Source organism: Oncorhynchus masou, chromosome 21 (genome assembly GCF_036934945.1).
Source record: "Oncorhynchus masou masou isolate Uvic2021 chromosome 21, UVic_Omas_1.1, whole genome shotgun sequence".
In the NCBI taxonomy this organism is placed as follows: Eukaryota; Metazoa; Chordata; class Actinopteri; order Salmoniformes; family Salmonidae; genus Oncorhynchus; species Oncorhynchus masou.
Window position 1 is genome coordinate 47,600,761 of NC_088232.1, and position 24,060 is coordinate 47,624,820.

The 24,060-nt window shown below is 42.7% G+C and overlaps 1 protein-coding gene across 2 annotated transcripts in view; it reads left to right on the plus strand.

Moving 5' to 3' along the window:
- Window positions 1-15,943, plus strand: part of LOC135508441 (platelet-activating factor receptor-like) — a 58,099-nt gene extending 42,156 nt beyond the window's left edge. The window contains exons 1-2 of one of the 2 annotated variants that reach the window (XM_064928625.1): window positions 9,880-10,165; window positions 12,062-15,943. In XM_064928625.1, the coding sequence (XP_064784697.1) occupies window positions 12,104-13,228 (1,125 nt within the window). In that variant the 5' untranslated portion in view covers window positions 9,880-10,165; window positions 12,062-12,103 and the 3' untranslated portion in view covers window positions 13,229-15,943. Of the gene's footprint in view, window positions 1-9,879; window positions 10,166-12,061 lie in introns of those variants that run through there. The other variant, XM_064928626.1, reaches the window with a different exon arrangement.
- Window positions 15,944-24,060: the final 8,117 nt, after the last annotated feature.

Genomic DNA, 24,060 nt, shown 5'->3' on the forward strand with positions numbered 1-24,060 from the left:
TTAGCCACTATTACCGAGTCCTTTGAATTTGCGATCTCCAAATTGTTGTGTAATGTTTATGTCCAATGGCCGATGAGCACCGATACGTTTTATCTGTATTTTCTCTTCATCATTTCTCATTTCATCATTTGTCAGTAGACTTGATTCATGAATCATGATGATGACTGCTAGCTAAGATTATGAAAGTAAGATGTTGACATGAAAAGTCCAATCAAAGCAACTGTACATATAACGTGATTTGACGTCATTGTTGTGGCCGATGACCTTGAGACTTCTTGGAAGGGGACTTCTAATCTAAGTCTATGGCAGGACACAAGAGGGCTCACTTTCTTGATGTCTCCCCTTACTAAAGGCAGGTGACATAGAGGGCCATGAGTGACAGAAATCTGAGACAATCACGGTGCAATACTGAGCCAATCACGGAGCAATGCTCCTATTTTCTGCTGGCCTGCCCCACACCACAGAAAGCACTGAGCTAGGCTGAAACACCTGCATTTTGGAGCTGCCTGTTTGTATGCTGCTTTTTTAATTCAATGATACGTATATATATATTTTTACATTGTTTACAAACTGATATGTAACATGTATTAATGCCAAAATAACATGCAAAACAGGCAAGCCCCCCCCAAAAAAAAAATCAAAAAATATATATACATATTTTTGTGCAAAAAATATGGGGCTCAAAACAAGTGGGGCTCTGCCCCAACTGCCCTGAATGATGGGTCGCCACTGTTTCAATCACAACCATCTCTCCACTCCGCCTGTCTGCCTCCCTTTCTATATGTCTTGTCATGGAAATTCTAACAAGTGAGAGAGACTTATTGTCATTTCTTCAAACAGTCATTTAATAAGAATTGCAATAATGAAGCTGGTCGGCCACACACTCTTGAGTGTAGGACCGAGAGTTCAACAATACCGAAAATGCAGAACTCTTATACAGTAGACCTAAAAATACTGTCATGGATGGTACCACCCCTCCCGGTAGAGCAGGGCATCATAAACTATCGGGTGTGTGAGATCATAATGCACAAACAAGTGATAACGCCAGTTCCGTTATGCCCTTTTCTCAAGCCAGACTCGGTTCTCTTCATATCTCCACAAAGTTATTCCCTTGAAAGATACAATAAGAACAGGGTGGACTGAAGAGCTGCAGTCACTCTCAAAGACTCTTTGTCTTTGGCCACGTGACCAGGTTTCTCAGAAGCAAAGATGATTAGAAACAATAACATGTCTATTCTATTCCTCATGTTATCTCTATCTAGAGTCACACCATATTAAACAAAGCAGGTAAAAACCAAATATTTCTCTCAGTCTTCGCTTGATATATTGCTAGAGAAGTGCAACATTGTATCAAATCATCACTGGTTTTGGCTGAAGCTGTCCCTAGTGAACTTGCAACATGGTATCAACGAGCCTATTCCAGACCCTCAGAGTTTCCTGTGCAAGTTAGCTTGGGACAGACAGCTGTATATAGGGGATCATCAGATCATGATATTTTGTTCGTTCACACAGAGGCTTGGTGATTATCGAGGCCGGGAGTGTTGGAACAATTTTTCAAATACTGAGGAACTTTAATTTGCAATGGATGTTAAAAAAACAGACTTTGTTGACTTGTGTGAGTCACTCAAGGACAACTGTGTGTGTGACCTTATATAAACTATAAAAAAAAATAAACATCCCTTTTTCAGGACCCTGTCTTTCAAAGATATTTCATAAAAATCCATGCATGTTCAATGAACCGTAAACGATTAATGAACTTGCACCTGTGGAATGGTCGTTAAGACACTAACAGCTTACAGACGGTAGGCAATTAAGGTCACAGTTATGACAGGTTAGGACACTAAAGAGGCCTTTCTACTGACTCTGTTAAACACCAAAAGAAAGATGCCCAGGGTCCCTGCTCATCTGTGTGAACGTGCCTTATGCATGCTGCAAGGAGGCATGAGGACTGCAGATGTGGCCAGGGCAATAAATTGCAATGTCCGTACTGTGAGACACTTAAGACAGAGATACAAGGAGACAGGACAGACAGCTGATCGTCCTCCCAGTGGCAGACCACGTGTAACAACACCTGCACAGGATCGTTACATCCGAACATCACACCTGCGGGACAGGTACAGGATGGCAACAACAACTGCCCGAGTTACACCAGGAACGCACAATCCCTCTATCAGTGCTCAGACTGTCCGCAATAGGCTGAGAGAGGCTGGACTGAGGGCTTGTAGGCCTGTTGTAAGGCAGGTCCTCACCAGACATCACCGGAAACAACGTCGCCTATGGGCGCAAACCCACCGCCGCTGGACCAAACAGGACTGGTAAAAAAGTGCTCTTCACTGACGAATCACGGTTTTGTCTCACCAGGGGTGATGGTTGGATTTGCGTTTATCGTTGAAGGAATGAGCGATACACCGAGGCCTGTACTCTGGAGCAGGATCGATTTGGAGGTGGAGGGTCCGTCATGGTCTGGGGCGGTGTGTCACAGCATCATCGGACTGAGCTTGTTGTCAATGCATGCAATCTCAATGCTGTGCGCTACAGGGAAGACAAAGTTATTTGTTGTTCTAATAGCCCAAATGGATGTGGCAGTTTCACCAATTAAGGATTCCATATTAAAAGGTGGTAATTACTGTAGTAGTATAAGCCTAATAGTGTGCAGGCCTTTCTGTTATTTTCTAAAGATAACAACCCCTATCCACCGTAACTTAGGATCCTTAGTTGTTCAATTCTAAATACCACCAGGGGTGCACGTACAGCACGTGAACAATACTTGGGTTTTTTCATTGAAGTTGATGCTTGTTCAAACCTCTTGATTTATGGGGGGTGATTCATGCCATAATTAAAGCCTTGTGAAGCTACTGATACCTCTCACCAAGTCACCTTCATAGCGCCATAAAATACCGCCATAAATTAACATGGACTGTCAATGGAGACAAGTTTGTTTCTAAGGCAAACTACTGACGCGTTCACATCAAGTGACACATACAGGTTATGTAGATGTAGTGTTCATGTAGTGTTCACATCGCATAACGTGTCACTGACACGTCATGTGTCAGTTTGCGTGTAAGTTTATTATGAATGATCTTACCATGAATGCCTTAAAAAGGCCTTTATTAAAAAGGTCTAAATGTGTTACGCGTCACGTGTTACTTTAAGTGTCGCCCAGCATGCTTTGCTCCACATCACCGGTGGGGGGAGCTACAGCTCGCCTATGAACTAATATTTACTCTCAATAGTCTTTCATGCAGCTGGAAGTGGCGGTTACGTAACGTGACCCAGTGGTTAGCCTTGAGATTGACTATTTGGAGAAACCCCTCAGCCAGTGTGGGTACTGGGGTCACCACCTTAACGGATGGTGACCCCAGCTAGGAGCACCAAGCTTTCCCAGGTCTCGCCTTCCTTTTGTCCTTCTTCCAAGTCAAGTCATTCGCCCGGATGTCGGTCGATGCACTTGGTCCCCTTGATTCTTCTCCGGTGGCTCTCCTTTTTCTCATGCGCCTTGTCCATGTTCAGTCTCACCTTGATTGATTATAGATAATAAATGCAATTATATTTTTTATACTACAGTGTATGCAATAATGTTATATACAATTGCATTGTTTATGTCAGTAAACTGCTGCGGCTTCCCTCCGTAAAGCAGGTGATAGGGTGAGTACTCTAGAGGCCTGGACACTGCTGTGTTGTGCAAAGATAATTACCTTCAGATTGTCATTCCACCATTCCTGGTACCCATCAAGCAACTTGCCCATGGCAGTCCCATTGGTCCATTCATCCAAACGTGGAGTCACCATACAGCTACACAATCACATGATCTATAACTCACTGTACTATCAGTGTCAATTTAGAAAAAAACTCTAAATTACTGGACGCCTATGCGAAACAAAGCTACAACCATTACCTTATTAACCACTAACATGTAAGATGACATTGACTAAAACCAACTAAGCTAGCGCTAACTAGCGCTTAGTGAAGCTACATTTGTTTAGCATCAAGTTAGCGAACTATTAAACGCTATTTTCTTACAAATATTAACATTAACACATTTTATTGTGACATCACATATTTACATATATTGCCTAAAGTAAACTGAGCCTTTGTTCATAGAAAATAAAACAAATTGGATATAATCTGTTGAAAAAAAGTACAAAAGGTTCGGACGGCATGTTAATCACTTCTCTTTCATGTAATCCATTTACAACCTCCATTAACATACAATAGGGAAAATAGCAACCAGTTTTTCACTCCCTTCAACTGCCTTCAAACATCATCAAACCCATGGACTACGTAATTAACCATGTTACCTCAATAATTTGAGTCATATTGCACTTGAGAGATGGAGAAATGGAGATGTAGAAATGTCTCACCATAGTCATTCTCCAAGAATCAAGAAGAGGAATGTCAAAGATATCACTAACACACTCCGTTGATGACACAGCTCCCCTAGCGGCAGTAATGATATACAGTTGAAGTCGGAAGTTTACGTACACTTACGTTGGAGTCATTAAAACTCGTTTTTCAACCACTCCACACATTTCTTATTAGCAAACTATAGTTTTGGCAAGTCGGTTAGGACATCTACTTTGTGCATGACACAAGTAATTTTTCCAACAATTGTTTAGAGACAGATTATTTCACTTATAAATCTTCTTGTGACTCCCCATCCCAGGTCCGGGAGCATAATCATCGCCTGACACTAATTAGCATAACGCAACGGACATAAATCTTCCTAGAAAATCTTCCTATTCATGAAAATCACAAGTGAAATATATTGGAACACAGCTTAGCCTTTTGTTAATCACCTTGTCATCTCAGATTTTCAAAATATGCTTTACAGCCAAAGCTAGACACGCATTTGTGTAAGTTTATCATAGACTAGCATAGCATTACGCCTTGCTAGCAGCAGGCAAACTTGTCACGAAAATCAGAAAAGCAATCAAATTAAATGGTTTACCTTTGATGAACTTCAGATGTTTTCACTCACGAGACTCCCAGGTAGATAGCCAAAGTAAATTTTTTTCCCAAAATATTATTTTTGTAGGTGAAATAGCTCCGTTTGTTCTTCACGTTTGGCTGAGAAATCACCCGGAAATTGCAGTCACGAATACTGCGAAAAATATTCCAAATTAGCTCCATAATATCCATAATCCATAATTAGTTTTTCAGTAGGACCGATTGGAGTAATGGCTACCTCTGTATTTTACACGAGAGTCACCCTGGGAGCCATCAGGTGACCACTTACGCAATGTAGCCGCCTACGGCTATTCTTCAACATAAATACGTAAAACTACCTCACAATACTGTAGACACCTTGGGGAATACGTAGAAAGCGTAAACTGGTTGATAGGGCATTCACAGCTCAATAGGGACTCATTGGAACGCAGCGCTTTCAAAATATGGGGCACTTCCGGGTTGGATTTTTTTCTCAGGCTTTTGTCTGCAACATCAGTTCTGTTTTACTCACAGACAATATCTTTACATTTTTGGAAACATTTGAGTGTTTTCTATCCAAAGCTGTCAATTATATGCATATTCTAGCATCTTGTCCTGACAAAATATCCCTTTTAAAACGGGATTTTTTTTTCTCCAAAAATGAAAATACTGCCCCTAGAGTCGCAACATTCACTGTATCATTATTCCAGTGGGTCAGAAGTTTACATACACTAAGTTGACTGTTGCTTTAAACAGCTTGGAAAATTCCGGAAAATTATGCTATGGCGTTAGAAGCTTCTGATATGCCAATTGATATCATTTAAGTCAATTGGAGGTGTACCTGTGGATGTATTTCAATGCCAACCTTCAAATTCAGTGCTTCTTTGCTTGACATCATGGGAAAATAAAAAGAAATCAGCCAAGATCTCATAAAAAGTCTGGTTCATCCTTGGGAGCCATTTCCAAACGCCTGAAGGTACCAAATTCATCTGTACAAACAATAGTATGCAAGTATAAACACCCTGGGACCCCGCAGCTGTCATACCGCTCAGGAAGGAGATGCGTTCTGTCTCCTAGAGATGAACGTACTTTGGTACAAAAAGTGAAAATCAATCCCAAAACAACAGCAAAGGACCTTATGAAGATGCTGGAAGAAACAGGTGCAGAAGTATCAATATCCACAGTAAAACGAGTCCTATATCGACATAACCTGAAAGGCCGCTCAGCAAGGTAGAATCCACCGCTCCAAAACGCCATAAAAAAGTCAGAATATGGTTTGCAAATGCACTTGGGGACAAGGTTTGTACTTTTTGGAGAAATGCCCTCTGTTCTGATGAAACAAAAATAGAACTGTTTGGCCATAATGATCATTGTTATGTTTGGAGGAAAAAGGGGGAGGCTTGCAAGCCGAAGAACACCATCCCAATCGTGAAGCACAGGGGTGGCAGCATCATGTTGTAGGGGTGGCAGCATCATGTTGTGGGGGTGCTTTGCTGCAGTAGGGACTGGTGCTCTTCACAAAATAGGCATCAGGAGGAAAGAAAATTATTTGGATATATTGAAGCAACATCTCAAGGCATCAATCAGGAAGTTAAAGCTAAAGCTTGGTCGCAGATGCGTGTTCCAAATTAACAATGACCCCAAGCAAACTTCCAAAGTTGTGGCAAAATGGCTTAAGGACAACAAAGTCAAAGTATTGAAGTGGCCATCACAAAGCCCTGACCTCAATCCTATAGAACATTGGGCAGAACTGAAAGCGTGTGCGAGCAAGGAGGCCTACAAACCTGACTCAGTTACACCAGCTCTGTCAGGAGGAATGTGCCAAAATTCACCCAAATTATTGTGGGAAGCTTGTGGAAGGCTACCCAAAACAATTTAAACGCAGTGCTACCAAATACTGATTGAGTGTACGTAAACGTCTGACCCACTGGGAATGTGATGAATTAAATAAAAGCTGAAATAAATCATTCTCTCTACTATTATTCTGACATTTCACATTCTTAAAATAGCGCGGTGATCCTAACTGACCTAAGACAGTGATTTTTTTTTACTAGGATTAAGTGTCAGGAATTGTGAAAAACTGAGTTTAAATGTATTTGGCTAAGGTGTAAGTAAACTTCTGACTTCAACTGTACATACATTAAATGCAAATACCTGGGAGGCAGAATAAACAAAATAAAACATAAAAAATATGACCATACATACGTGTGTGTCACATATACACATGGCATATGCTTGAGTACCACCTTGACATCTCTGGTCTGCTTGCCTCAATAAATTTAGCATGTTTTTTATTTAGCCTTTATTTGACTAGGGAAGTCAGTTTAGGACAAATTCTTATTTAAAATGACGACCTACCCCAGCCAAACCCTAACCCGGATGACGCTGGGCCAATTGTGCGCTGCCCTATGGGTCCCCCAATCACAGCCGGTTGTGATACAACCTGGAAACGAACCAGAGTCTGTAGGGAAGCCTCTAGTACTGAGATCAATCAATCAATCAATCAAATGTATTTATAAAGCTCTTCTTACATCAGCTGATATCACAAAGTGCTGTACAGAAACCCAGCCTAAAACCCCAAACAGCAAGCAATGCAGGTGTAGAAGTACAGTGGCTAGGAAAAACTCCCTAGAAAGGCCAAAACCTAGGAAGAAACCTCGAGAGGAACCAGGCTATGAGAGTTTGCCAGTCCTCTTCTGGCTGAGCCGGGTGGAGATTATAACAGAACATGGCCAAGATGTTCACATATTCATAGATGACTAGTAGGGTCAAATAATTATAACCACAGTGGTTGTAGAGGGTGCAACAGGTCAGCACTTCAGGTGTAAATGTCAGTTGGCTTTTCATAGTCAATCATTCAGAGTATCTCTACTGCTCCTGCTGTCTCTAGAGAGTTGAAAACAGCAGGTCTGGGACAGGTAGCACGTCTGGTGAACAGGTCAGGGTTCCATAGCCGCAGTTAAAACAGTTGAAACTTTGACCGCTGCACCACTCGTTGCACCACTTGTTGCACCACTTGTTTCACCACTCGCCGCACCACTCGCTGCACCACTCGTTGCACCGCTCACTGCACCACTCGCTGCACCACTCGTTGCACCACTTGCTGCACCACTCGCTGCACCACTTGTTGCACCACTCGCTGCACCACTCGTTGCACCACTCGCTGCACCACTCGCTGCACCACTTGTTGCACCACTCGCTGCACCACTCGCTGCACCACTTGCTACAACACTCGGGAGCTCCAAGCATGTCTTTTTTGTTGGTCCTGTCAATGTTGAGTGGTCACACATGCCTCAGCACACATAGAAGGTGACTTTGCCTGCTAGCAAACTCACCACCACCAAAGAATGTATGTTTTTTTACAGAAAACCACGTAACCACCACTGCAATATACAGTTGTCCTACACTCAGATAAAATGGTGCTATCTAAAAACTAACAATATACAGTAGGCCTCCACTCAGATAAAACGGTGCCATCTAAAAACAAACAATATACAGTAGGCCTACACTCAGTTAAAACGGTGCCATCTAAAAACTAACAATATACAGTAGGCCTACACTCAGATAAAACGGTGCTATCTAAAAACTAACAGGATTCTTTCGCTGTCCCCATAGGAGAACCCTTTTTGGTTAGAACCCCTTCTGTGTCCAGGTAGAACCGTTTTGGGCTCCATTCCACAGAGGGTTCTACATGGAACCAAAAAGTTCTCCCCACTGGTGACAGCCAAAGAACCCTGTTGGAACCCCTTTCTCAAAGAGTGTACTCAACAAGTTTAGCCTGTTAAGTTTACACCATTTGATTCTGTACTCAAACATCTGCCTGGTATTCAAGATGACATGCAAAATAGCACCACCACCTTTGAAGGTTGTCATCAAGCTCTGCTCAGCCTTAAATCGCAGTGTTCCAAGAACCTCCACCAGGGGTGACTGCAATATCCTCAAATGGACAAAAAGGAGACAGACACAAGGCACCCCACACTCATTTTAGATCCCAAGTGGTCTTTATTTTCATACTGTATGCTCTCTCTCATCACTATCTGCTTTGCCATTTTCTAATGTCTTTACTTGGACATATATGGGTACAGGGGTATATGTACAGTCATTTTTAGTGTTGTGGAGAAGAGGATGTGGTTACTTGTGGAGGGAGAACAGTGAGGGTGGTGGGTTGAGCAGCTGCAGTGAAGCTGATTGGTTGCCCTGGCTCCTCACATCGTGACTAAAAGAAAGAGATTTAGAAATGAGTTCGACATTACCATAGTTCAACAGCTGAAAATCCGTCATTAACATACTCCCAGAGATAGCAAGTACATCTCAAGTACACTCAAAAATCGCTTCTGCCGTTTGTAAATAAAAAAAAAAAAATGTCTGTGTCGTCACCGAGCTCTCAGATACCATGCCAGTCTCTCTCTCTATGAACGGTCACTGCTCTCCGGATTCCTTGGGACGTCCTAAACTAACACGTCCTAAACTAAATCCTCTGTTTGACTGAATGGACATCCCAAGGATTCCAAATAGCGCCTATGAACTCCTCTTTTCAACTGAAAGCCATGGACACAACTCTTATTGGTTGTCTGATGTACTACTGGGAACTGTTAACAACATTTAGATCTGTATTCAGCGAGATAAGATAACATACCATACCATGAGGTGTTGAAAGAAAGACAAATACCTATAGATTGGACATAATCTTTTCTAGGCCATTGTCGATAACAGGAAATACACAAGCCGTAGGCTACACCATAGCTCAAAGTGGCTACTTCGGGAATGTGTGCTTGCATGGGAAAAATTGTACGTTTCTAACATTTATGTTTGAGATTGAATATATATATATATTAAAACTAGGTACATTATGGCATTCATTAACACAGGCGGCACTCAGATGTTAGTAAGGTGTTGGTATTATGTCATGTCAGTCAGACGTTCAATGCTAGGTAACAGCCACATTGTGGTACTGTTGCCTAGGCTTAAATACGTCTCTTATCACCCCACATAGCAGGTAGCTCAACGAGTATGTCAAGTTGTCAGACGCACGCATCAGTTCTTCATGGTCGATTCATTTCAGGAGTTCACATTGTTTCTAGAAACGTTATTGTAGTATGTATATTCGCGCACATGTATTGGGCTATAGATCTGTTTACGATGTAGCCTAACATACGCTGGTTTCAAGATAACCTAATAGCGTTTATCTAGAACACACACAGAAATACAGAACGAAACGAGGAAGGAGCCACGCGCTCGGGTAAGCGCAAATGTTTTAGTACATTTAGCAAATTCTAGGATCCACATTAACTTTTTGCTTGAAATGTCAAATATGTTTTGCATTTCTTTATTAGCCTACCTGTGAAAATGTTTATAAATATTTATTGTTTCAAAGTTTAAACAAATGTACACGTCTAACATCTTTCATTGCATTAGTAATGAGTCTCTACTAGAGCCAGAGTTAAAGCTGCAATATGTAAATTCTTGAGCTAACCAAACAAATTCACATACTTATAGATCATAGTTATAGAGTTATAGAGTTACCGATCTGTCATTCTCATTGAAAGCACATCTAAGAAGCGGTAGATATGTTTTATGAAAAATAAGGTCCCACTATTGTTTGTAGAGAAACGCTATAAAGCGTTTTCCTATTAAAAAACGATATGCGGGAACAATAGAGGAAGAGAGGAGCATGTCCAGTCAGTCAGGTCAGAGGCAGTAGAGATGAAAATGCATTATTGATATGTGCATGAATTTTCCATAATGCTGTCCTGCCTGAGCATTCGAAATGGAACAAGTATTTTGGGTGTCAGGAAAAAATGTATGTGAGTAAAAAGTACATATTTTCTTTAGGAATGTTGTGGATTAAAAGTTGTAAAAACTATAAATAGTAAATTAAAGTACAGATACCCCCCAAAAATGACTTAAGTAGTACTTCAAAGTATTTTTACTTAGTTACTTTACACCACTGGTCATGTGTTAATGTTGCTGTTGTAAGTTTACTATACTCTATTCTTTTTATTTATCTTATCAGACATGACACAATGGAGGTTCCCGCTGGAAACATATATTATATTCTAACCTATTCTAATCTAGGGCTGTAACTGGCTTCTTTTTCATTTCAAGTATGAATGAGTGTGAATATTTCACATATTAAGTATTTATTGTCCTTTTTCTTGAAAATAGTGTGGAATTTACTGTAACCAGGACCATTTTTAGTGACGTAGTTCATCCAGAATGTGGGAATCCCATAATATGGAACTGGCCAGGGTAAATTCAGTTCAATCTCCCTTTCCGCTTGGTCTCAGTGGCTTCCCATTCCTAAGTGAATGTCACTAGGGTGACAAAATAGTTATATCACATTTGGCAAAGCACCAGTTAAGATATCATGTCATGTCATATAATAATATAGAAATGTATATAAGATAATATAATATATGCCATTAAGCAGACGTTTTTATCCAAAGTGACTTACAGTCATGTGTGTTTTACAGTCATACATTTGATGTATTGGTGGCCCCGGGAATGTTGTATCATATCATCTCTTATGTAGCACCGTTTACATGACTTTGCTAATAAATGCAATGTAAAGCCATCAAGTAGGGTTGATGAAGACTTCATAAAATCTCTATAAAGATTTATAGCCTCATTTGTTGTTAATATAAAGTGGCACTCCTTTTGTTATTGTCTGCTATACTAATGACATCAGTCTAGATGTGACTGGAAATATGGTCATCAAACAGCAATCACCATAAACAAAGCGCAGTTACCATGTTCACATTCTAGTCGCGTTCAATGAATCAGCAAGTCGGAAATGTCTGACAAGCATGTATTGCTGCTTAATAGCAAACCAGAATAGGCTGGTGACACAAGTGTTGTAAGACACTTCCTGTATGTGTCATAGTTGATGTGTGTTTTATGGTTTCTATAGATACAACTGTATTTTATTTAGATTTTACAGTAAGTTGTGAAACTCTCAAATATGGATTCAGTGAATCAACAACTGCACAGACTGGATAGGGATATAGCTATTCATTTCACCTGACAGTGAAAATAGACATGTCCAGAGTCCTCCTACTGACTACAGTTGTACCAAAGTGAACATGACAGAGTGATTCTTGAAATATGAGTCTAATATGAAATATTTTTCTGACAGAGGGAGTTGCTTGCTTTAGCAGAACCAACAGTGGAGTCGACCATGGGGATGCAAGAGGACATGACAGTGAACACGACAGTGAACATATCGACAGTCGGTAAAATAACCTTTCTGGACTCTGAGTTCCGTTACACCCTCTTCCCAGTGTTTTACGGTGTTGTGTTCGTCCTTGGTCTGATAGCCAACAGTTACGTGCTGTTCGTGCTGCAGCGCCTGCGCAACGCCAAGGCCATGAATGAGATCCGCATCTACATGGCCAACCTGACTGTTGCCGACCTGCTCTTCGTGTGCGCCCTCCCCTTCTGGATTGGCTACTACTACCACCGCGGTGACTGGCGCTACGGCGACTTCCTGTGCCGCGTCACCGGCGCGTTCTTTTTCATCAACACCTACTGCTCCATCCTCTTCCTCGCCGCCATCAGCGTCAACCGTTACTGGGCCATCACGCGCCCGCTGGATGCCGCCTCGTCTAACCATTGGCGCCGCGGGGTGGCCATCACAGCGGTCATCTGGGCGCTCACTCTGTCCATGTCCGTGCCGTACCTCTTGGAGACGGGCATCCAGGTGGACGACGGCAACGAGGCGCGCTGCTTTGAGGGCTACCATGACAAGACTGACGACGAGAAGCGGACTGTGGCCACCACCCACCTCATCATCGTGGGGTGCTTCATCTTGGTCTTCTTCCTCGTATTAATCTGTAACCTGCTCATCGCCCGTGCCCTGCTCACCCAGTCCCCTACCCAGCATCGGGGCTCCAGTTCATCCCAGCTCCGGGGGGTGAAGGGCCAGGCCCTGCAGATGCTGTGTGCCGTGGTGGGGGTGTTTGTGGTGTGCTTCCTCCCCCACCACGTGGTCCAGGGCCCCTGGACTCTGGCTGTACTGGATATCAAGGAGGGCTGGGGCAGAATGGACTGGGGCCAACGGACCAGGCAGTGGCTTAACGACGCCCACCAGGTCACCTTGATGCTGATGGGGCTCAACTGCCTCCTGGACCCTGTGGTGTACTGCTTCGCCACCAGGAAGTTCCGCCTGTACATCAAGGACAATCTGAAAAAGGTGATGAGGGGCAAAGGATGCTCGGAAACAGCCATCACACACATTTCTATGGTGGAGTGCAAGAATGTGAGCCAGCGGCTCCATAGCGAACAGCAGCAGCTGAAGGTTTAAATCTCTAGATGACATGGTATTGTAGATATTGTATCTAATGCTAATACTGTTGTTAGTAACCACATCCTCAGGATGCTTCATTCCATCACACCCACACCTAACAATGAACACAGTGCAGAACATGCACTCTGCTATGTAGCCTCATGTTCATTCAGACACATCACATGAACAGATGCACCACCACACAGCCCCACCCAGAGTATGGTTCCCCTCTAGATTTCCTTCCTGTAGGGATTTGTCCTGGCCACTGTGCCAGCTATAATCAGTGCTTTAAAGAAGCTTTGGACCATTGATTCTTTGTTTTCACATACTCTACATTGTATCTCACACTTTGTTATTGTGACTTCAATTTAATCACGTTTCTTCCTGTTCTTCTAGTGTAATCAGAGAAGATAAGCAGATGTTTCTATAAAGGATTGCAAAATAGCTCTACAAACTCAGTCCCAAGCCACTAGACTAGATCCTTAGATAAAATGGATATCAAATTACATTTTAAATATCACATGCACTGAATGCAACAGGTGTAGGTAGACCTTACAGTGAATTGCTTACTTACAAGCCCTTAACAAACAATAGTCCTACCACTGTTGGAGCCATCTAACTTGGGTGCTGAACAATAGCTGGTCGTGAGCAAGGAATAAAATAAATCCTTGTTCCTGAGCACCTAATATGGACACATATTAATAACAATGAGCTTTTTAGGATGCTGGCTCTCCGTAAAGTTCATGCATTTTGGGAAAAGCTAACCTTTGTAATGAAATGAAACTGCAATTGCCAAATGAGCTATGCAAGGATTGCGTTGATTTTAGCCTACAGATTATTTTAGCCTACTCTCACATGTGGTATGATGTGAAATTGTATACGTTTTGCAATTTTTGTAAGATTGCAAATGAAATACTGTGAGGCAAAAAGTACTTTGGGTGACACTTTATTTGGACAGTCTGGATATCCCATCTAGAGATTCTGTACATACTATGAATAAACTATCTGTTGATAAGAAATTGCTTGCTAAGGTTACGCTTCTGGTTAGAATAAGTGTTAGCTTAAGGGTTAAGGTTAGGATAAGGGTTATGTTTAAGATTAGGGTTAAATGCTAGTGGATAGTTGAAATGTTAGTGATATTATTGTTACAGCTACTTATTGCACAGAATGAGGGAATAATATATTTCACTGCCCTTTTTAAGAGGCTGGTAACCATGTGATGAACTTGATGACTTCTCAACCTCCAGCTACTGAAGTATTAACAGAGACGTGGCGGTTATGAAGCTAATAGACCTCTGGTGTAAATGTTGCAGTAACTGTAACTCTATGTGTGTGATGCATTCAAAACATATTGTGTAATACGCTGTACTGCATTCTCAATAAATATGATTTAACAGATACATTACAGTTCAAAACTTTGGGGTCACTTAGAAATGTCCTTGTTTTTGAAAGAAAAGCTCATTTTTAATCCATTAAAATAACATCAAGTTGATTTGAAATACAGTGTAGACATTGGTAATGTTGTAAATGACTATTGTAGCTGGAAACGGCAGATTTTTTTATGGAATATCTACATATTATGAGCAGTCATCAGTCCTGTGTTCCAACGGCACGTTGTGTCAGCTAATCCAAGTTGATCATTTTTAAAGGCTAATTGATCATTTGAAAACCCTTATGCAATTATGTTAGCACAGCTGAAAACTGTTGTTCTGATTAAAGAAGCAATAATACTGGCCTTCTTTAGACTAGTTGAGTATCTGGAGCATCAGCATTTGTGGGTTTGATTACAGGCTCAAAATGGCCAGAAACAAATAATAAATATTAAAAAATAATAATAAACAAATAATATTCTTGTTCTGAGAAATGAAGGATATTCCATGCGAGAAATTGCCAAGAAACGGAATATCTCGTACAAACCTGTGTACTACTTTCTTCACAGAACAGCGCAAACTGTCTCTAACCAGAATATAAAGAGGAGTGGGGAGGCCCCAGTGCACAACTGAGCAAGAGGACAAGTACATTCGTGTCTAGCTTGAGAAACAGACAACTCACAAGCCCTCAACTGGCAGCTTCAATAAATAGTACCCGCAAAACACCAGTCTCAACGTCAACAGTGAAGAGGCGACTCTGGGCTGCTGGCCTTCTAGGCAGAGTTCCTCTGTCCAGTGTCTGTGTTCTTTTGCCCATCTTTTCTTTTTATTGGCCAGTCTGAGATATGGGTTTTTCTTTGCAACTCTGCCTACAAGGCCAGCATCCTGGAGTCACCTCTTCATTGTTGACGTTGAGACTGGTTGTTTTACGGGTACTATTTAATGAAGCTGTCAGTTGAGGACTTGTGAGGCGTGTCCAACTAGTCCAAAAAAGGACAGTTTTATTGCTTCTTTAATCAGGACAACAGTTTTCAGTTGTGCTAACATATTGCAAAAGGGTATTCTAATGATCAATTATCCTTTGAAAATTATAAACTTGGATTAGCTAACACAATGTGGCATTTGAACACAGGAGTGACGGTTGCTGATAATGGGCCTCTGTACACCTAAGTAGATATTCCATTAAACATCAACCATTTCTAGTCTCAATAGTCATTTACAACATTAACAATGTCCACACTGTGTTTCTGATCAATTTGATGTCATTTTAAGGGACATAAAGTTGGCTTTTCTTTCAAAAACAAGGACATTTCTATTCTATTTCTTTTGAACGGTAGTGTATATTGTTATTGAAATGCCTGTTTTTTGTTTCACAATATTTTTTTAATTCAAAGCTTCCATTAAAAGATTCCTGAGAAATATCACATCAGCACATTTTTTTTATATGTGTTTTTAAATTGAACCTTTATTTAACTTGGCAAGTTAGTTAAGAACAAATTCTTATTTACAATGACGGCCTACCCCGGCCAAACCCGGACAACGCTGGTCCAATTGTGTGCTGCCCTATTGGACTCCCATTCATGGCCGGATGTGATACAGAGTGGATGAATGCAGACAAACAAGAAAAAGAAGACTTTTCAAACCTCTACTTTTTAGAGATCAAGTCTAGCTTCTCTTTAAATATTAAACAATCTAACTCTCTTAAGGACAGTTTCTCTGACACAGATTAAACCTAGTCCTGGATGAAAAATCATGTTCAATAGAGTATCTCTTGAAAGAGTTTCATCTGTCCAGGACTAATCTGTGTCTGGGAAACTGCCCCACAGTGTTTTACAATGAGCAAAGGAGGATTTAACTATTCTGTTATCTTCAGTATGTGGTTTATCAAGCAGGTTATTTTAGTTTTACATTCATGTCACATATGCATATGTTGTTCCTGTCCTTGGTTAAGTCCCATCACCCTCTCTCATGACAAGGTATAACAATCATCCCAAGGTGGCGTAGGAATCATCCCCTGTCATGTAGGTGGGGTACAGGTCGTTGTAGGCTTGGTTGATTTCACAACAGTTCATGTAGACTTCTCCCTCATCCCCAGCCTGGAACTGACTCCTCCCCTTGGTGGTGACAGCAGACATGTGATCAACATAGTGATCAGCTAATTATAATCTCATACACAGGAAGACAAATGTAAAACACACACATATAATTTGTTCATCATGCTCTTACTTTGGAAGTACATGGAAAATACATCACAGTACATCAAACCAACACTCACAATGTCTGAATGAACATTGTAGACTTTTCAGAAACCTACTAGAGTCCTACACATTACTTCCTGTAACTACAGTAGCCAACATGTTATAATTATAACTGCAGTATAGCTGAAGACTTGGTAGAACTGTTGATACAGTGCAGTACACTTGACAGTGTCACTCACCTTTGGCCTGTGCACTATTGGTGGCCAAGGTCTCTTGACCGGCCTTCTCTTTGGCCCGATGCCTCCAGAGCCACAGCAGCAACAAGGGCAGTAAGACCCCGGCAAGGACAACCAGCACCAACCCTGCCACTCCTGCATACACACTGCCTAAGGGGAGAGGAGGAACAGTCAAATGAACTGTATTGACATTGATGTGCCACAGGCTTACACTAAAATCTTAAGCTTTACAAACCTATGCTATAAAGTACTAATGTGCATCAAATATTGATACATACATTGAACAGCAGGGTTTGACAACATAAAACTATTGATAAATGCAATCCAAAGTTATAAAAACAGAATAATGACATAAGATGGCGCCGATACAGATGGCAGCTAAGCTCAAGTCCTTAGGAAACTGTGCAGTATTTTGTTTTTATGTATTATACCTTACATTGTTAGCCCAGAAAACCTTAAATGTTATTACATACAGCCGGGAAGAACTATTGGATATCAGAGAGACGTCAACTAACCAGCACAACCAGCACTACGACCAGGAATACAACTTTCCCAAAGCGGATCCTCTGTCTGCACTTCCCAGGGCATTTGAACTGCTTCCAGAGGCCGACCCAAAACAACGCCTTTGGAGGAGAGGGTGCCGGAGCGGTCTTCTAGTGAGGCTTCATATGTGCGCACACCACCCACCGCTTCCGAGGATATTACTCGCTAGTGTCCAGTCCCAAGTTAACAATGTCGACAAAATCGGGGCAAGAGTTGCTTTCCAAAGAGATATCCGGGATTGTAACATACTCTGTTTCACGGAGACATGGCTAGCTGGAGACATGGCGTTGGAGTTCGTACAACCAACAGGATTTTCAGTGCATCACACCAACAGGAACAAACATCTCCCTGGTAAGAAGAAGGGCAGGGATGTATGTTTCATGATTAACGGCTCATGGTGTAATTGTAACAACATACAATAACTCAAGTCCTTTTGTTCACCTGACCTAGAATTCCTCACAATCAAATGCCGACCGTATTATCTCCCAGGAGAACTCTCCTCGGTTATCGTCACAGCCGTGTATATCCCCCCGTAAGCGGATACCAAGTCGGCCATCAAGGAACTTCACTGGACTTTATGTAAACTGGAAACCATATATCCCGAGGCTGCATTTATAGTAGCTGGGAATTTTAACAAAGCTAATCTGAGAACAAGGCAACCTAAATTCTCTGAGCATATCGATTGCAGTACACGAGCGAGTAACACTTTCGACCACTGCTACTCTAACATCCGCAACGCATACAAGGCCCTCCCCTCCTTTTGGCAAATCTGACCATGTCTCCATATTGTTGCTCCCCTCCTATAGGCAGAAACTAAAACATGTCTATCCAATGCTGGTCTGACCAATCGGATTACACGCTTCAAGATTGCTTCGATCACGTGGACTGGGATATGTTCCGGGTGGCCTCAGACAATAGCATTGACGTATATGCTGACTCAGTGAATGAGTTTATAAGGAGATGTTGTACCTACTGTGACTATTAAAACCTTCCCGAACCAGACATCATGGATTGATGACAGCTTTCCTGCAAAACTGAAAGCATGTGCCACCGCATTTAATCATGGCATGGCGACTGGAAACATGACCGAATACAAACAGTGTAGTTATTCCCTCCGTAAGGCAATCAAACAAGCAAAGTGTCACTTTATAGACAAAGTGGAGTCGCAATTCAACTCTTCAAACACAAGACGTATATGGCAGGGTCTGCAGTCAATCACGGATTACAGAAAGATAACCAGCCCCGTCGCAGACATTGATATCTTGCTCACAGACAAATTAAACAACTTCTTTGCACATTCTGAGGACCATACAGTGCCACCAATCCCTCCTGCTACCAAAGACTGTGGACTCTCCTTCTCCGTGGCCAACGTGAGTAAAACATTTAATCGTGTTAACCATCGTGTTAACCAGGCTGCCGGCCCAGATGGCATCACTTGCTGCGTCCTAAGAGCCCGCACAGACCAGCTGGATGGTGTGTTTACAGACATATTCAATCAATCTCTATCCCAGTCTGCTGTCCAGGCTTACAGCAACATCTCTGTCCTGAATGCAGCAGCAACAAAGCCCGTCCCACACAGTCTATATTGTCTACTTCCCCATGACTGGTAATCTACTCATCAATCACAACATCCACCTTATTTCTCATATGAGTCCAACACATTTATCTTCCTCTCAGCCCAAGATGGAGAACAGCTCAGTTTGAGGAAATGATGAACGATAATGAGATTTGTTCCATTAGTAGAGAACTGAGCTGATGACGATGATGTGTGGTAATGGTGGTGTGATAGTGACAATGTACCAAAAGAAAAGGTAATGTACTGGGATGGTCCCTCTCACATTGTCAAATAAAATAAAATAAAATGTTATTGGTCATATACACATTGTTAGCAGATGTTGTTGTGAGTGTAGTGAAGTGCTTAAGCTTCTAGATCCGACAGTGCAGCAATATTTAACAGGTAATATCTAACAATTCCACAACAAACCTAATACACACAGTCTAGTAAAGGAATTGGATGAGAATATATAAGTATAAAATATATGGATGAGCAGTGACAGAGCGGCTAAGATGCAATAGATAGTAAAGAAAAGATAGTGAAGGACACAGTATACAGTATATACAGTTGAAGTCGGAAGTTTACATACACTTAGGTTGGAGTCATTAAAACTTGTTTTTCAACCACTCCACAAATGTCTTGTTAACAAACTATAGTTTTGGCAAGTCGGTTAAGACATCTGCTTTGTGCATGACACAAGTCATTTTTCCAACAATTTTTTAAAGACAAATTACTTCACATATAATTCACTGTATTTCAATTACAGTGGGTCAGAAGTTTATATACACTAAGTTGACTGTGCCTTTAAACAGCTCGTAAAAATCGCGAAAATTATGTCATGGCTTTAGAAGCTTCTGTTAGGCTAGTTGACATAATTTGAGTCAATTGGGCCCGTGGATGTATTTCAAGGCATACCTTCAAACTCAGTGCCGCTTTGCATGACATCATAGGAAAATCAAGAGAAATCAGCCAAGAACTCAGACAAAAAAATGTAGATCCCCATAAATCTGGTTCATCCTTGGGAGCAATTTCTAACGCCTTGTAAAACATGAATCTATACAAACAATAGTATGCAAGTATAAACACCATGGGACCACACAGCTGTCATACCGCTCAGGAAGGAGACGCGTTCTGTCTCCTAGAGATGAACGTACTTTGGTGCGAAAAGTGCAAATCAATCCCATAGCAACAGCAAATGACCTTGTGAAGATGCTGGAGGAAACAGGTACTAAAGTATCTATATCTACAGTAAAGAGAGTCCTATATCGACATAACTTGAAAGGTCGCTCAGCAAGGAAGAAGCCACTGCTCCAAAACCGCCATAAAAAAGCCAGACTACGGTTTGCAACTGCACATGGGGACAAAGATCGTACTTTTTGGAGAAATGTCCTCTGGTCTGGTGAAACAAAAATAGAACTGTTTGGCTATAATGACCATCTTTATGTTTGGAGGAAAAAGGGGGAGGCTTGCAAGAAGAAGAGCACCATCCCAACCGTGAAGCACGGGGGTGGCAGCATCATGTTGTGGGGGCGATTTTGTGTAGGAGTGACTGGTGCACTTCACATCATGAAGTAGGAAAATTATATGGATATATTGAAGCAACATCTCAAGACCTCAGTCAGGAAGTTAAATCTTGGTTGCAAATGGGTCTTCCAAATGGACAATGACCCCAAGCAAACTTCCAAAGTGGTTGCAAAATGGCTTAAGGACAACAAAGGCAAGGTATTGGAGTGGCCATCACAAAGCCCTGACCTCAATCCGATAGAAAATTTGTGAGCAGAACTGAAAAAGCGTGTTGCTGCGAGCAAGGAGGCCAAAAGACCAGACTCAGTTAGACCAGCTCTGTCAGGAGGAATTGGCCAAAATTCACCCAACTTATTGTGGGAAGCTTGTGGAAGGCTACCCAAAATGTTTGACCCAAGTTAAACATTTTAAAAGCAATGCTACCAAATACTAATTGAGTGTATGCAAACTTCTGACCCACTGGGAATGTGATGAAATAAATTCAAGCTAAATGATCAAATTCTCTCTACTATTATTCTGATATTTCATGTTCTTTCAATAAAGTTGTGATCCTAACTGACCTAATGGGCATTTTCTACTAGTATTAAATGTCTGGAATTGTGAAAAACGGAGTTTAAATGTATTTGGCTAATGAGTACGTTAACTTCTGACTTCAACTGTAAACATTATTAAAGTGGCATTATTAAAGTGACTAGTGTTCCATTTATTAAATTGGCCAATGATATCAAGTCTGTGGGTAGGCAGTCGACTCTCTGTGCTAGTGGTTGCTGTTTAACAATCTGATGGCCTTGAGATTAAAGCTGTTTTTCAATCTCTCTGTCCCAGCTCTGATGCACCTGTACAGACCTCACCTTCTGGATGGAAGCGGAGTGAACAGGTAGTGGCTCGGGTTCTTATTGTCCTTCATTACCTTTTTTGCCTTCCTGTGAATGCGGGTGTTGTAGGGGTCCTGGAGGGCAGGTAGTTTGCCCCCGGTGATGTGTTGTGCAGACCTGACAACCCTCTGGAGAAACCTCCGTTTGTGGGCGGTGCAGTTGCCATACCATGCGGTGATACAGCCCGACAGGATGCTCTCGTTTGTGCACCTGTAAAAGTTAGTGAGACACATTTTTTCAGCCTCCTGAGGTTGAAGTGGTGCTGTTGCGTGTACGTAGACCAGTTTGTTGGTTGATATGTACACCAAGGAACTTACAACTTTCCACCTGGGCTGGGGAAGAATGGACTGGGGCCAGCGGACCAGGCAGTGGCTTAACAACGCCCACCAGGTCACCTCGATGCTGATGGGGCTCAACTGCCTCCTGGACTCTGGCTGTACTGGAGATCAAGGAGGGCTGAGGCAGAATGGACTGGGGCCAGCGGACCAGGCAGTGGCTTAACGACGCCCACCAGGTCACCTTGATGCTGATGGGGCTCAACTGCCTCCTGGACTCTGGCTGTACTGGATATCAAGGAGGGCTGAGGCAGAATGGACTGGGGCCAGCGGACCAGGCAGTGGCTTAACGACGCCCACCAGGTCACCTTGATGCTGATGGGGCTCAACTGCCTCCTGGACTCTGGCTGTACTGGAGATCAAGGAGGGCTGAGGCAGAATGGACTGGGGCCAGCGGACCAGGCAGTGGCTTAACGACACCCACCAGGTCACCTTGATGCTGATGGGGCTCAACTGCCTCCTGGACTCTGGCTGTACTGGAGATCAAGGAGGGCTGAGGCAGAATGGACTGGGGCCAGCGGACCAGGCAGTGGCTTAACGACGCCCACCAGTTCACCTTGATGCTGATGGGGCTCAACTGCCCCCTGGACTCTGGCTGTACTGGAGATCAAGGAGGGCTGAGGCAGAATGGACTGGGGCCAGCGGACCAGGCAGTGGCTTAACGACGCCCACCAGGTCACCTTGATGCTGATGGGGCTCAACTGCCTCCTGGACTCTGGCTGTACTGGAGATCAAGGAGGGCTGAGGCAGAATGGACTGGGGCCAGCGGACCAGGCAGTGGCTTAACGACGCCCACCAGGTCACCTTGATGCTGATGGGGCTCAACTGCCTCCTGGACTCTGGCTGTACTGGAGATCAAGGAGGGCTGAGGCAGAATGGACTGGGGCCAGCGGACCAGGCAGTGGCTTAACGACGCCCACCAGGTCACCTTGATGCTGATGGGGCTCAACTGCCTCCTGGACTCTGGCTGTACTGGAGATCAAGGAGGGCTGAGGCAGAATGGACTGGGGCCAGCGGACCAGGCAGTGGCTTAACGACGCCCACCAGGTCACCTTGATGCTGATGGGGCTCAACTGCCTCCTGGACTCTGGCTGTACTGGAGATCAAGGAGGGCTGAGGCAGAATGGACTGGGGCCAGCGGACCAGGCAGTGGCTTAACGATGCCCACCAGGTCACCTTGATGCTGATGGGGCTCAACTGCCCCCTGGACTCTGGCTGTACTGGAGATCAAGGAGGGCTGAGGGAGAATGGACTGGGGCCAGCGGACCAGGCAGTGGCTTAACGACGCCCACCAGGTCACCTTGATGCTGATGGGGCTCAACTGCCTCCTGGACCCTGTGGTGTACTGCTTCGCAACCAGGAAGTTCCGCCTGTACATCAAGGACAATCTGAAAAAGGTGGGGAGGGGCGAAGGATGCTCGGAAACAGCCATCACACACATTTCTATGGTGGAGTGCAAGAATGTGAGCCAGCGGCTCCATAGCGAACAGCAGTAGCTGAAGGTTTAAATCTCTAGATGACATGGTATTGTAGATATTGTGTCTAATGCTAATACTGTTGTTAGTAACCACATCCTCAGGATGCTTCATTCCATCACACCCACACCTAACAAAGAACACAGTGCAGAACATGCACTCTGCTATGTAGCCTCATGTTCATTCAGACACATCACATGAACAGATGCACCACCACACAGCCCCACCCAGAGTATGGTTCCCCTCTAGATTTCCTAAATGGAAGGAATTTGTCCTGGCCACTGTGCCAGCTATAATCAGTGCTTTAAAGAATATTTGGACCATTGATTTGTTTTCACATTTCAGATGTACTGTACATTGTATCTCACACTTTGTTATCGTGACTTCAATTTAATCACGTTTCTTCCTGTTCTTTTAGTGTAATCAGAGAAGATAAGCAGATGTTTCTATAAAGGATTGCAAAATAGCTCTACAAACTCAGTCCCAAGCCACTAGACTAGATCCTTAGATAAAATGGATATCAAATTACATTTTAAATATCACATGCACTGAATGCAACAGGTGTAGGTAGACCTTACAGTGAATTGCTTACTTACAAGCCCTTAACAAACAATAGTCCTACCACTGTTGGAGCCTTCTAAATTGGGTGCTGAACAATAGCTGGTCGTGAGCAAGGAATAAAATAAATCCTTGTTCTTGAGCACCTAATATGGACACATATTAATAACAATGAGCTTTT